The sequence below is a fragment of the Leopardus geoffroyi genome, chromosome B4 (genome assembly GCF_018350155.1).
Source record: "Leopardus geoffroyi isolate Oge1 chromosome B4, O.geoffroyi_Oge1_pat1.0, whole genome shotgun sequence".
In the NCBI taxonomy this organism is placed as follows: Eukaryota; Metazoa; Chordata; class Mammalia; order Carnivora; family Felidae; genus Leopardus; species Leopardus geoffroyi.
In genome coordinates this window covers 68,575,537-68,591,699 of record NC_059341.1, presented here as the reverse complement: position 1 = coordinate 68,591,699, position 16,163 = coordinate 68,575,537, and the positions used below count along the sequence as shown (strand labels likewise).

Sequence of the window (16,163 nt, the reverse complement as noted above, 5' to 3'; positions counted from 1 at the left end):
CTTTGAAAGAACCAAGTACAAGTTTGTAAATACATGTTTCTAAACTACATACACACACAGACACACACACACACACTCACACACACACACTATAGTAAAAGTGAGAAGGGAGTCATCTAAAGCCCCTGTCCTGCTTACCACATAGTCCAGTTCTCCATTCCACTATGTATGTTTCTTTCTCAGCACACGCTTTTACATAGTTGCCTAAAATCGTGCACAAACAATCTTCACTGTTGTCACAAGTGCAAGTGTATTTTTTGCATTCCTTTAAGATAAGAAATAAATGCATATTACTTTATGAAAATGTTCACAAGAACAGGTAAACTGGGTATCTTAATTCAGTTTATAACCACTCCTCTTCCTTGAAAATAATCTGTCTTGAACTTTGGGAAACACTTCCTTTTGAAATATGCAAAGTAGTAAATCAATTATTAACTAAGTTTTCCACAAACTTAGAAAACTCAGAAAGAGGAACTTATTCAAGATTTTTCTCATTCCAGGGGTGCCTGGGTGGCTCAGTAGGTTAAGTGTCCAACTTCAGCTCAGTTCATGAGCTCATTGTTCGTGGGTTCGAGCCCCACGTCGTTCTCTGTGCTGACAACTCAGGGCCTGTTTCCCTATCTCTCTGCATTCCCCAGCTCACGCTCTGTCTCTCTCTCTCTCTCTCTCTCAAAAAAATAAATAGGGGCGCCTGGGTGGCGCAGTCGGTTAAGCGTCCGACTTCAGCCAGGGCACGATCTCGCGGTCTGTGGGTTCGAGCCCCGCGTCGGGCTCTGGGCTGATGGCTCAGAGCCTGGAGCCTGCTTCTGATTCTGTGTCTCCCTCTCTTTCTGCCCCTCCCCCGTTCATGCTCTGTCTCTCTCTGTCCCCAAAAAAATAAAAAAATAAAAAAATAAATAAAAAATAAACGTTGAAAAAAAAAATAAATAAACATTAAAAAAAAGATTTTTCTCATTCCAACTTATTTGCCAGTACTGTTTTTTTTAATTAGTATATCTAACAACTGAATAATGTTAAGTTTAAAGCTATGTCTTAATGTACTGACAGTGCCTGTTATTTGAAAAATTTTAATGTCTACAGGCTTCTATTGATATTATCAGAATAGTTTGCAAAAAGAGCTGTTAATCTTAGACCCTCACATACCTCATGATATAGTTTAGGATTCACAATTGGATGGCAGGAAGCAAAAGGTCCACTTGAATCAAGAAGAATTCCACAGTGCTTTTCAGCATATCTTTCTGGAAGAAATTTAATGCACTCAAAATTAGTATCAGTAATGTCATAATTTTTAATTGAAAATGTGTGATTGTGTTTTTAAAGTGTTTTTGCGGGGCACCTGGTGGCTCAGTTGGTTAAGGGCTTAACTCTTGATTCTGGTTCAGGTCATGATCTCAGGATCATGAGATAGAGCCCCATATCAGGCTCTGAACAGAGCATGGAGCCTGCTTGGGATTCTCTCTTTCCCTTGCTCTCTGCCCCTCGCTGCACCCCCAGCCCCCGGCCACCACAAAATAAATAAACTTTAAAAAGTTAAACAGTAAAATGTTTTTGCTAGAACATATCTAACTTATTATCAATATATACAAAAATAGCATGATATAACCAGAAACACCTTAAACTAAGAGGCAAAATCTTTCTTTTTTTAAATTGAAGGACAAACACACAATATTACACTAGTTTTAGGTGTACACATAGGGATTAGACAACTCTATACATTATGCTGCATTCACAAGTGTGGTTACCATCTGTCACCATACGATGCTATTCCAATACCAATACCACTGACTATATTCCCTATGCTGTTCCTTTCAACCCAATGACTTACTTATTCCATAACTGGAATAAGTGGAAAAATCTTTATTAGCTTCATATATTTGTACTAAATCAGTTAACCTGTTTGCAAAATGCAATTTCTACCAAAAAAAATGGGACTAAGGGAACCAGATTATTTATTCAGGTACATAGCAAGTGGGTAAACGAAATCATCACAACACCAGCACCACCTCGCCCTGTTGCCACAATAATCATGTCAGTTTTAGAACAAGCAGTATCAACAATTCAAACACACATTTTGTTTTTTAAGGGCTGAATTGATATTTGGTTGCTTCATAAATCACTTCTTGTATTAAATTAACAGAAAATGAAGTCCACAAAAATAACATCTGAGTAACAAATGCTTTGCTCAATGATTTGCAAATACTTAAAGATGATGTCAGTGACTAGAAGAAGGATTGCTAATGTTTTTAACCATCTTTCAATTGGCTTTTAAAAGTTACTGTCACCAGGATGCAATAAAGAAGCTGACTGAATCTATTAAGAGGACATTGAGGCCAATTGTTCCTAGATGTGCCTGAGTGGCTCAGTCAGTTAAGCATCTGACTTTGATCTCATGATTTGTGAGTTTGAGTCTGGAGCCTGCTTTGGATTCTGTGTCCCTCTCTCTCTCTCTGCTCCTCCCCTGCTTGTGCTCTCGCTCTCTCTCAAAAATAAATAAATAAACATTTAAAAAATAAATAAAAATAAAAGGACATTGAGGCCAATTATTCCTAAAATTTTGACAAACTTGTAACCAGGTATTACCATTTTTTATGTTAATATTACTAACAGCTTATTACAGCATAGTTTCATTTTCTGTATTTTATTTTAAGTTAAATAAAAAGATTGAAAATAGAAATAGTTAATTTATATAACTCTCAAAAGTGTTAATATAGTCTCCTTAACAAAACTTGGCTTGGATTCTTATGAGATATACATTTGTTTTCATTTATTCTCATTTTAATTATTTTCATTGCAACACCTGCAAAACAAAATTACATGAAAATTGAACCTTCAAATGCATATTGCCATGTGGATATTAATGCTTCTATCAACTCCTTTCATTAGTCAAAACAAGTAGATGAAACTTTCAGAAGAAATTGCTTTGTAATTTTTAAATATTGTCAAAAGCTGATCAGACATTTGCTTCAAATATGGAGATTAATTTAGAGACAACTGATTAACATATAAACAACATATTTTAACTTACTTTCCATTGAATTCCATTATTTACAAAAGAAGTAACATAAAGTATTTGTTAAAATCAACAACACTATGTATGGGAACAATCAGAGCAAGTCTTTGATTCAAAATACTTGAATTATCAGAAACGGACCGATAAATACAGAGGACAAACTGATGTTTGCCAGAGGGGAAGGAGATTGGGGGATGGGCAAAATGGGTTAAGGGGAATGGGAGATACAGACTTGTAGTTATGGAATGCATAAGTCCCAGGGATAAAAGGTACAGTATAGGGGATGTAATCAGTTGTGTTGTAATGTGTATGGTGACAGACAGTAGCTACACTTGTGGTAAGCATGACATATTGTGTAGACTCGTAGAATCACAATGCTGTGCACCTGAAATCAACGTAACATTGGGTGTCACCTGTACTTCAATAAAAATATTTTAATTAAATAAATACAAATAAAATACTTGGGTGACAGATTCATCTTTAACCCTTATTAAGTACACTCTATCTGGAGTCCATTATCAACATCAACCTTAATGGAGATAATAACTACGTCCGTGCTCTTCATGAGTGTTTGTGGGAATAAATGGAACCAATATTTATGGAAATCTTCGGTAAGCTAAAACATGAGCTGAATCCTACAAGTGTAAAGTTTTCCTCGTAAGATCTGTATTTGGGGGTTGGTATAATTAACAGACATGATAGCAGTAGTTAGGAGATGTGGAGCTAGCTACAGCTCTATTGTTAAGTAGCTGAGCAACTTGGGGGAGTCTCATTATTTCAACCAATGATCATTTCCATGCCTAAAATAAAGGGTAAGAATAATAAATGAAATGACCTGTAAAATTTCCTCTAACCCTACTATTCTATAGCTATGAAGAAAACTGTCAAGGGAGGAAAAGAATGGGTATAGAAAAAGACAAATATGTTGATCCCCCTCCCCAATGAAAGATGTGTTTTCTAGTTGCGCTCACAGCCAGCCAGACTGTTTCTCCACTGTTCCCTGTAAAACAGGTACAGTGAAACAAGCACTAGCTAAAAGCAGGATTATCTGAGAGTCTCATATCATTAACAGAATAAGTATACAATTCCTAGTACCAAATATTTAATCACAGAGTTTAATGTTCAATTACCAATACCTTTTTCTATACTGATGCACGAAGTGGGGTTTCCTTTAGGACAGGGCATCATTTCCCAAGAATCAGCAAATGCCTGAGACGTTTTCTCCAATATATTCTGACTTGACATGAAATCATCCTCTGCTCTGTTGTTGTAGGAACCACAGAGTCCTGTATAGAGCACAGAACAAATTTTAACATTTCCTCACCTACTCACCTTTTTGGATTCATAGTCTCACCTCATATTCAGTTCTTCACTCAAATCAAAACACATAGAAGCTACCTGAGCGTGTATGTCTTGGTTAGTCTTCACACATACAAGCAAAATTCATGACACTTCAGATTAATATCCCATTTTATTCAAATACCAGGAGCACTGAGACACTATTTTCCAAAAATATTGTGTGTTTCCTGTTTGTCACTATAGCTTACTTAACCTCCTCTGACAAGGTGGGGGGAAACATGCTTACAAATAGGATGTTTGGGACTGCACATTTTCAGTAGTAGTGTGGAGAGTTGAAGCATGTTAAGGGCCATATGTATTTGATCTGGATCCAGGGATTACATTTTTTTCCCTATGTATAAATTAGTCACCTTTTCAAGTAAAGACATGGTGCAAAAGCTTAGACTTTTGAAATTAGTAGCTGTGGGATTTGCCATTGTTTTGTTTTATCTGACATCCATGACACTATGTGGGAGCTGATTTCTATGACAGAAAACAGCAGTGAAAGATAAGAACATGTGATCTATCACCAGGAAGACAAACTGTAATGTAGTTTGTGTTTGAAACTTGATATTCAAAAGATGTCTAAGTATAATATTTTCATCTTCTACAGGCAAAAGCTCTGGTAATCTACACTAGCAAAGTGATATATATCCTATATTATCAAACCTGACTTTAAAACGCCTTAATTTAAAAACCTTAAATTTGTGGAAAACCATTTAGGAATAGATTTTGTAATAAATAAAACCATCTTTACTGTAAGTTGAAACTGTTTTACTGCAATATTGAAAGGAAGATTAAGTAAAAATGCTTTATGGCATAATGTCATTAATTGAGAAACAATTGAAAATTAAAATAAGTGATAGTAACATTAGAACCTTGGAAATAAAAACATATCCAGGGGACTTACCTACAGTGTCTGTGAATTGGTTGGGTGGCATGGAAACATATAATTGCATCACAGGAACAATCTGTATCTGCATCTTTACATGAAAGTTTGTTTCTACTTGAAGGTATGAGGAAGATGCTTTGAAGATCTGCATTTGGTCTGTTAAAATAATTATTAACATTAAGAGTAATAATTTAAATAGTGAACAATTTTTAATTCATTAAAATGGTTTTATATTTTCATGTGTTAAAAAACACACATTTGATATCCTTAAAAATTGAATAAGTGAATGCATCTTACATTTAAGTGGATTTATTAAACTTACCTGAATAATAATAACCTTGATTTCTAATCTTATCATTTGTGACTGTTCCGTCTCTATTGAATATATATTTGTCAACTGAAACAGACTGATATTTAAAACAATTGTTAGTTCATGTTAATTTGTAATACTAATTCATTTTAATGCAATATATGCACCTTCATTTTTATGCCATAAAGTGTTTAATTTTACTAGATTAATTTTATTTTATTATTATTTTAATAATAAAATACAAATAAAATAATAATATATTTTATTATATATAATTACTATGATGATGATAAATAAATAATAATTATCATTTACTAATAATAAAAACAGATACAGAGTGCTTACGGGGGAGGGACAGAGAGATAGGGGGACACAGAATCTGAAGAAGGCTCCAGGCTCTGAGCTATTAGCACAGAGCCTGATGCAGGTCTTGAACCCACGAACGGGGAGATCATGACCTGAGCCGAAGTTGGATGCTGAACCGACTGAGCCACCCAGGCACTCCTTAAATTAATTTTTAATATCTAAAATATAGAACATTTTTAAGCACTCCTCATATGTTTTTTCATTGCTTCTTATACCAATTCTTTGAGAAGTATTGTAAAGGAATTTCCATCCCTAATTTGTAGATGAGGAAACTGAAACTCAAGAAGATAACTTACATTTCTAAATGTCAGAAGCCTTCTAAGTACCAAAGGCAAGTCTCAATGTCCTCCCTCACCATTTAGGTCTATTTCCTTTTACAATGTCACTTCCAAATACATGAAATTCTAAACAAATATAATTGCCTTTTAAATGGCCCACAGAGTTTAATAATTTAATAAGCACATAAGTTGATCTGTAATTAGTGCTTTAGTTGTATACGTATGATAACTTTTATGTACTTAAGGATCCTTAGAAGTATCTACCTCTTCCAGGGACATTATCAATTTTCTGTACAATATCACTTGTTATTTCAATTTACAGAGTAAAGCCTCTCTTCTACCACAAAAATTCTGAATTTGTGAAGTAATTGATTTTATTTTGCTCTGGATAAACTTTAGGGAGTGGACTACTCACCGAATTCAAGAGGAGTGTAACACTATTTAAGCACGTTCCTGACTGACCATTTGGACAGGGACGAAGTTCAACACTAACAGACCAATCTTTATCCTGTTAAAAAACGCATTTCATTGATATATTTATTAAATGCCATTGATTATATGCTATTACTGCATGATTCATTCACAATGCATGTTTGCATTTAAAACATGTACAATTCCTACATATAATCTGTCTGCTCTGAAAGTAAAACCTCGTTCAGTCCATGGTAAGTGTAGAAATGGCCACTTTACGGAAGGTCCAAGTATCTTCCATAAACTATATCTGATTGGTGGGTTAGTATAGTCTTATTGGTGGGTTTTCATAGTCCTCATTTTTTTCTTTTATCTTTACTTTTTGTCATCTCCTCCAAGGGAATGTGCTGCATTGCAGAGACGAATAGGAATTAGAGATGACATAGCTTGTTTATTCTCTGGACAATCCACAATGTCTGTTTAAACCCAATGTGAAAGGTATTTAATTTGTAAAACCAAAATATAAGTCATGTCAAACATTGACTTCAAGTTCTCTCTGCACGATCTAGGAATCTAATATAGGAGAAGCAAATATTCCACATATTTTGGTGTTATTTCCCTTTCAGTTTGCCCGTCCCCCACCCTCACAGATTATGTGAGGAGCATAAAAGGAAGAAAGATTTGGAAAATGGTCTTTTAGTAGCCAGGACAGAATTTTTCAGACTACTGGACTTGAGCCATCCCTCTCACTTTAGGAGTCACAAATTCTGCTCATCTTGGTTCCTTACCAAAAGATTAAACAAAATTATATTTTCAGGCTGGCTATAGGCACAAGATACAAGATGGAATTCCCCTTTTACTGAAATCCAGATTACTTAAAATTTTAGTACTGAACAGGATTTAAAAGTCAGGATAGCTTCTATCATACTAGTGATATTATATTATAAAAACTAAAAATAAATGTAAAGGGGTAACTATGAAAAAGGAAGATGTTTCATGGAACATAAAAGATAGTTTCAATTGAGGCACTAGTGAAAACATGCAAAGAAAAGTAGAAGAAAATATTTTTCCAGTGTACTTAGAAAATTATTAGTGATGAAGGGAATTTTGGGGTTTGTTGGTTTGTGTAGCAAGGAATTTCTAAGAAGTGCAGGTAATACTTATGGTCAATGTCAACATGTGACAGAAAACAGATACCAAAATATGTAACAAATAATTGAAGGGCTGCTTGTTATTTATTTTTTAAATAGTAATTTGAAGTGAAGATTGTGTTTTAAATTGGATGAAAAACAGCTTGGCACGTGCATCAGTTTTCTCAACTGTTCCAGGCTATTACATACGTGGATGGCCAAGAAATGACAGTTTCCAGGATGGTTATATTTAACACCATCAAAGGTGGTGATTGAACTTCCTTCCACCTTACATCTTCCAGGACATAATGCTTCAGTGCAAGACCACTTTGCTTCTTGGCATGTGCTGGTAAAATGCAATGGTTACATTAAAGGTCATCAGCTGTGTTTTCTCTATGGCCAAAATAAATATCCCAACATTAAAAATCAAAACTTAAACTAAGACATTTACTTAAGTTTTATTAGACCATCTTTTTTGTTTTAAGCTTTTAAGTAATCTCTACAACCCAACATGGGGTTCGAACTCATGACCCCAAGATCAAGAGTCACATGTCTTCAAATAGAGCCAGCCAGGAGCCCCTATTAGACCACCTTTGTTTCCCACTCAACATCTCAACTCTGATCAAACGTCTCATTGATGGTGGCATCCTGTTTTTTTAAAAGACTTGAATGCCATGGACTAAAATAATAGCTTTGGCCTGAATTAAACATATAAAAACTTTTAAACTGGATTTCAGGTTTGTTTAAATGGAACCCATTTCACTATTAGTACTAAGACACCTGCTAAATGCCACACTGTAGACCTGCAGTGTTCAATATAGCATAGAGACATATAGCTATTGATTACTTGAAAGTGACTCATCCAGATTGACATCTGCTGTAAATGTAAAATACACACAGACTTCTAAGACTTAATCTGAAAAACAGATCATAAAATCTCTCATTAACTTTGCATACTAATTTCATTTTTAAATGATAATACTGTATTTTGGGTATATAAAATACAGAATTAAAATTCATTCTACCTCTTTCTTTTTGCTTTTTAAAAATGCATCAACTAAAAAGTGTTAAATTATATATGTGGGTCATATTTGTGACTCACGTGATATTTCTCCTGGATAGCACTGTCATAGATATTCAATAAATCATAGCTATTGTTATATACAATTATTACTAATGCATTATGACCACACTAACAAGAACATTTCTCATTTATAAAGAACATATTATAATATCAATAATAGATTAGCTTTCATTGGGTCAGATTATTTCCCTACAAGGGCATAATACATTTCTAGAAAAGTCCTCTGGACTTCTGCACAAATTTGGAGTTTCAGAGAAAAGTTGTAATGAGGAATGGGGAACTCTCTCTGATCAACATATTGCTGCTGAACTCAAATAGTCCACACTAATTTTTGGCACATTAAAATTCACTCATTAAATATATCCATAAATATTATAAATATATATAATACATAAATAAAAATATATAAATAAAGATTAAATATGCCTTCACCAATGTAGCCTTATAAAAATTATTTGAAAAGTATTAGATTGTTTCTGATTATACATTTTATTAAATATTCTTGGCATTTTGCACAATTATTGTTTCCTTGTTGTAACCATACTCTTATATTATTCTTTGCTCTATATTTGCAACCACTAATTGGCTTACTATTTGAAACACTACTTCAGTTAGTGAAAAGCATTACCTTTTAAAGATACATAGAAAGCGTATACATTTTATTTTAAAAACACACTAAACTTTCCTTAAAAGATAAAAGGCAAATATGAACACAGAAAATACAGTGAGGTTGCATTTTATTTCTGGAAAGTTTATTTTAAGTACTTAGGAATTATTTAAAATTGATTAAACTATTAGTATTATTTTGCTATTAATAAAATGTGGGCAAAAAGCATGCACCTACCACTGAGAACCACAAGGACCATCTCGGACTTCTCCTGACTGATAGATCTTTCCATTTGATTCACAGGGACATTTAGCCTTTAATACACATCTCCCTTTTTCTCCAATATCGTCCAATAGGTAACCTGGAATAAATATATTATATTAATCTCAGAATTATATAAACATCAGTAAATTCTCAAGCAGTGAATTGTGAAATCACTCTTGAGCTAGTTCTTTTTTTTTTTAATAAATTTTTTAAGTGTATATTTGTTTTTAAGACAGGGAGAGACAGAGCATGAGTGGAGGAGGGGCGGAGAGAGGGAAACACAGAATCCGAGGCAGGCTCCGAGCTCTGAGCCGTCAGCACAGAGCTCAGTGCAAGACTCAGGGCTCAAACCCACAACTGTGGGATTATGACCTGAACCTAAGTCTGACGCTTAACTGACTGAACCACCCAGGTGCTCCTGAACTAGTTCCTTCAAGTGTAAGCATGCACTTGAAATGGTAAGTTCCATTTAAGCAATTACTCCAGTTTGAGAACTGACAAGAGTATAATTTTCTGAGCCATAGAGTATTTCTACTGAGCCCAATATAAGACTAGAGGATGATCTGTGGAGCACCATGGCCCTTAGGTACCATAGACATAGACATACACATTAACTTTGTAAGTCTCTCTCTTGCCCTGTTCTGCAATTTGCTAGAAGGATGGATTATGAATAGATGATTTCATTAAATATCTAGTTAGAAATAAGACCCACCATACTAGAAGCACTGTTTTCAGTTGTTTCAGTGTAAATACTCTCATAGGGTGTATTACCTTCTGGGCAGGTGCAGCCACTCACACATTCACTGTCTTGAAAAGGAGCCACATTGGAACAAGTTGCAGGGTTTGAGGGACCACATTCTTTGTAGATATGTTTTTCTGGGCATCTAGGTTTTTCTAGAGAAATATAGATATAGGTATACATAGAAATTAGAGGGAAATGAATGTGATAAATAGATAATACTTTAATGGGGATCTTTTCAAATGAGCTTCTTTGAGTCTAATGTTCAAGATATGAGTCAGTCTTTAAAAATATTCAGCACAACTAAATTGTGCCAATTTTTCATGCATTATTTTATGATTCAGTATTTAATCTGGAGAAAAAATAAAAAAACAAAGACAAAAATTAGGAGGAAATGTACTTATATATATATCATTGCATCTTACTTTGGAATTGATATTCTACTCATATTTTAACTTCTAAGGATTTAGCTAAACATAGGTTGAAAGTATATTTATATTTGTGTGAAACTCATCTCTATGTTTTATTAATTTTTTGAAAGGAAATCATACTACTAATCAATATACTTTTGATAACTTTTCCACTTACTATTTTCAATTTTTACAGAATTTCTCATTTTTCCCAGTAACTTTTACTAATTGTAAAGACTATAAATTTCCTAACTGAGATCTTAACACAAAGCAGCGCAACTTACGGCAAAGTCACTTCACCAATACAGGTCTCAGTTTCCTCACAAGTACCTGTGAGAGATAGGACTCTAACATCTCTAAGATCCCTTTCAGGGCTTACAGTCATTTGAAAAGACTACTTTGAAATACAGCTCAATTTTAAAGTGCTATAGACACTTTCTGGCTTGGAATCTGCAATACAATTTAAAACCTACCGCAAACCACATCAGAATCATCTCGCCAGGATACGTAGGGGCCGGGACCATCTGAGGCACAGAGGCGGGACAATTCTGTGTAAGTGTCACACGTAGAATTTTTGTCTCTATTTTGGCAGTACTCATCAATGCAGATCATTCTGTAGTCATTGGATAAAGTGGTGACCTTTCTACATTTCTCAAAGTAAGTTCCAATAATTTTGTCACAGTGCTACAAAATAAAGCATGAAGTTCCATTGAAACATAAAAAAATGGACAATCAAATAAACATTTAGGAAAAGGTAAATTCAGATATGTTTGATTCTGCATGATAACCTGTAGCTTTGGCAGGAAGAGTTGTTGACTGCTGGTTGAAATGGAGAGTTTTAAAGTATTATACTCGGTACAGTGACTCCTAAAAGAACACTCCACTTCTGGCATTTTGGATTGTTGTACAACAGCTTCAAAAATTGTTGTACCTACACTCAACCAAAACTTCTCTAAAGGTGACATGAAGTTTACAACTTGAGAAAATGGAAGGGTGAGAAAAATAAAGATTGTTGATGCCAGAGAGTGGGATGGTAAATGACTGACACCACAATAGACAGAAGGGACATTGGCCCTTTGTCTATTAAGCTTCTTATATTTGATGAGCAACCATGGCAGTAAAATAGAGTGAATGTGTGCTTTCTTAGTGGGGGCCATGTGAGTTGTCTCCAGAGACAACATATTTGTTCTCATGTTGGTTAAGAAAGTAAACACATATATTATTGAACCCAAAAATATTTAAATGTCTACATTTTTTAACTACCACATAGCTGTTTTCTCTTAACATGTTTGTAACAGAGAAATATAAAAACCACTGTTAAGCAAATGTATAATTTGTACCAATTAAGCCTAAGACAACTGATAACATTCTCCAGGTTAGGTATAAGATTAAGTGAAATAAAATCTTCAAGGATTGATTTTCATTTATTATTTTTGTATAGTTTTATCATTCAATTACAGGTTCCTTTAGAGTAAAAAATAGAACTTTGTATCCTCTTGACTTACCACAATATCTTGCATGTAGCAGGTCTTTAATAAATATGCATTAGCTTTGTAATGTGTATTTATTTTGAGAGACATAGAGACAGCATGAGTGGGGAAGGGGCAGAGAGAAGGAAAGTGAGAATCCCAAGCAGGCTCTGCACTGTCAGCACAGGGCCCAATGCACAGCTCAATCTCATGAACCATGAGATCATGACCTGAGCTAAAACCAAGCATTAGAGGCTTAACCGAATGAGCCACCCAGGAGTCCCTGCATTAGCTTTAATATAAATTTATATAATCACTGAACTGACATTTTTGAGCAACAAGGAGTAAGTTCTAATACATTGTGCAACTACCACAACAGATAAAACATAAGTCTTATCATCATAGAATGCATAATCTTACAGGGAACATAAAAACATGGGAAATTTTTGTGGATGGTATCTTATCACAAGTAGTAAGGAGTAGCATAGGGTAACAGAGGAAAAAGAGAAGGTGATTCTAACTGAAAACCAAAGAGGGTTTCACAAGAAAGACAGCAGATGATACAGAATATCATGGCTTAATTTGCTTTGCTAGAAGGTAACAAGATGGTTAGAAATGCAACATCCATTGTCAAGAAAACAAAAAGTCTCTTCTATCCATTCTATCCATACATCTTGATCTGGAAAATTTTGTTCTAGATTGAAACAGGAATATGTGAACATTTATTCAGTCATAAAATAAATGCAACCTATCCTAAAGGACCTGAATGTGAGACAGGAAACCATCAAAACCCTAGAGGAGAAAGCAGGAAAAGACCTCTCTGACCTCAGCCGTAGCAATCTCTTACTTGACACATCCCCAAAGGCAAGGGAATTAAAAGCAAAAATGAACTACTGGGACCTTATGAAGATATAAAGCTTCTGCACAGCAAAGGAAACAACCAACAAAACTAAAAGGCAACTAACAGAATGGGAAAAGATATTTGCAAATGACATATTGGACAAAGGGCTAGTATCCAAAATCTATAAAGAGCTCACCAAACTCCACACCCGAAAAACAAATAACCCAGTGAAGAAATGGGCAGAAAACATGAATAGACACTTCTCTAAAGAAGACATCCGATCCGGATGGCCAACAGGCACATGAAAAGATGCTCAACGTCGCTCCTCATCAGGGAAATACAAATCAAAACCACACTCAGATATCACCTCACGCCAGTCAGAGTGGCCAAAATGAACAAATCAGGAGACTCTAGATGCTGGAGAGGATGTGGAGAAACGGGAACCCTCTTGCACTGTTGGTGGGGATGCAAATTGGTGCAGCCCCTCTGGAAAACAGTGTGGAGGTTCCTCAAAAAATTAAAAATAGACCTACTGTATGACCCAGCAATAGCACTGCTAGGAATTTACCCAAGGGATACAGGAGTACTGATGCATAGGGGCACTTGTACCCCAATGTTTATAGCAGCACTCTCAACAATAGCCAAATTATGGAAAGAGCCTAAATGTCCATCAACTGATGAATGGATAAAGAAATTATGGTTTATATACACAATGGAGTACTACGTGGCAATGAGAAAGAATGAAATATGGCCCTTTGTAGCAACATGGATGGAACTGGAGAGTGTTATGCTAAGTGAAATAAGCCATACAGAGAAAGACAGATACCATATGGTTTCACTCTTATATGGATCCTGAGAAACTTAACAGAAACCCATGGGGGAGGGGAAGGAAAAAAAAAAGAGGTTAGAGTGGGAGAGACCAAAGCATAAGAGACTGTTAAAAACTGAGAACAAACTGAGGGTTGATGGGGGGTGGGAGGGAGGGGAGGGTGGGTGATGAGTATTGAGGAGGGCATCTTTTGGGATGAGCACTGGGTGTTGTATGGAAACCAATTTGACAATAAACTTCATATGTTGAAAAAAAAACAAAAAACAAATAAATAAACATTAAAAATTAAAAAAAAATAAATGAAAGGTAATAAATACTACAAAGAAGAAAATATTAAAAAAAAATGCAACCTATCCTAAACAACAATAACACAACAACAACAGGGGGCACCCGGGTTGCTCTCCATTTAAATGTCTGACTCTTGATTTCAGCTCAGGTCATGATCTCGCATTTGTGAGATCGAGTCCTATGTCCTCTAGCTTCACACTGGGTGTGGAGCCTGCTTAAGATTCTCTCTCCCTCTCCTTCTGCCCGCCCCCTCACATACGTGCACACATGTGTGCACATGTGCTCTCTCAATAAATAGATTATAGATAGATAGATAGACAGACAGACAGACAGATGCAACCTATCAAATTCAATGTGACAGAACTACAAAAGTGCAGAAAATTCAGAGAGGGCTATTTTCAAGTATTGTAGTCAAAATAATTACATATAACTCTTTCAAAAGAAAGCTAAGTATACAAAGTATGACAATTCAGATTGGTTATCTGGGGCAAAAGTAAGGGAGAACAGAAAGTAGTTTTTAGGGACATAGGACATGGATTTCCACAGCATAAGAGCCCATCAATATCCATCAGCGGACTTAATGGAGAGGTGAAGCATGTCAGTTTACAGACAAACTAAAACTCTGTGCAAAGAAAATCAGAATTGTTACACTAATATATAGTAAATATCATCATGTTTTAGGAAAAAACTTATTTTAGCATCTACAGCTAAACTAAAGCTGAGAAATAGACTATAAGGACATTAGAGAAAAAGTAGTTGCACAATTCCAAGAATAAGGCACGAATGCTTAGAAGAGGATGTTGGGTATCTAAATTGAAACAAAGGGAAATAGTGCTGAAATTTGCTGCTAGGTGAAATATAAATCTCTTACCTGCACGCCATCTTCACAAACATCATAGCTTTTACTAACAGCTTTGGGACAATCACCAGGAATTTTACTATTGGCAATGTGCTCATTGATATCATCTCCTGAAAATGAAAACAATGCTTAGTTCAAGAGATTCATTATGTACATGTACATTATTTTCAAGCTAAATATAGCTAAGTTGACAACAGAAATTTTGTTTTATTTTAATGATTTCTTATTCTTTAGACAAATGCAAATTTCTGTTGGATTTATCCAAATGTGAGTAATTATTTTCTAATTTTCTTTCAGGAAGAAATTTTCTTAGACCTAATGCATTGAAATCTTACCTGGAGTGCTGTTGAAGTTACCACAGAGACCACAAGTTGGATATTTCTTGTGAAGAGTAAGCTTTTAAAAAAAATTACATGTACATGTTTATAAAATATTGAAAACACCTCAAAATGTAATTTACCCAAACCAAAGGACAGTGTCTATTCATTTTTAATTCTATCTAAGCTGGTTACTTAGGAAGTACTACAGGACGTTTTTTTAAATGACCAGGATCTAGAAGTTGGAAATTTCCTGACTCCATCTCTTACTGACTATGTGTCTTTGGGTAGATAATTTAACTTTTATTAGCCTGAATTTCCTGAGTTCTATCACCTATAAAATAAGATTAATAACAGTATGTACTTCAATGTATTTTAAATATTAAATAAGATAATGCTTAGCACGTGAATAATATATAGAGATTTCTCAGTAAACGTTAGCTCTTATTTTCCTTATAATGTATTCTTTTCATAACTGAAAGCAAAGAACAAGAGGCCCAAGAATGTAAGAAAATCAGAGACAGACTTACTGAGAGTTTGTTATTTTTGTCCCACATTAAAGACATGATTCCTCTGCGGCTATTCAGGACATTATATTCTCCATATTTTTTAATGTGTATCAATTTATTGTTATATGGTATCTGTACACTGAAAAATTTAAAGCACAAGTACACATAAGGGTAAGAATAGTATATGTTTTTCTAATAATTCATGTTCTATA

At 34.7% G+C, this 16,163-nt stretch overlaps 1 protein-coding gene across 1 annotated transcript in view; it reads right to left on the bottom strand.

The window, feature by feature from the left end:
* The window catches only part of MUC19 (mucin 19, oligomeric), a 100,449-nt gene extending 84,426 nt beyond the window's left edge, over window positions 1-16,023 (bottom strand). The window contains exons 1-13 of the mRNA XM_045466469.1: window positions 15,973-16,023; window positions 15,461-15,521; window positions 15,138-15,235; window positions 11,313-11,523; window positions 10,462-10,584; window positions 9,664-9,787; window positions 7,946-8,081; window positions 6,610-6,702; window positions 5,563-5,647; window positions 5,259-5,396; window positions 4,147-4,296; window positions 1,144-1,238; window positions 139-265 (exon numbers count right to left, since the gene is read on the bottom strand). Of these exons, the coding sequence (XP_045322425.1) occupies window positions 139-265; window positions 1,144-1,238; window positions 4,147-4,296; window positions 5,259-5,396; window positions 5,563-5,647; window positions 6,610-6,702; window positions 7,946-8,081; window positions 9,664-9,787; window positions 10,462-10,584; window positions 11,313-11,523; window positions 15,138-15,235; window positions 15,461-15,521; window positions 15,973-16,008 (1,477 nt within the window). The 5' untranslated portion in view covers window positions 16,009-16,023. The remainder of the gene's footprint in view (window positions 1-138; window positions 266-1,143; window positions 1,239-4,146; window positions 4,297-5,258; window positions 5,397-5,562; window positions 5,648-6,609; window positions 6,703-7,945; window positions 8,082-9,663; window positions 9,788-10,461; window positions 10,585-11,312; window positions 11,524-15,137; window positions 15,236-15,460; window positions 15,522-15,972) is intronic.
* Between the last annotated feature and the right edge of the window lie 140 nt (window positions 16,024-16,163).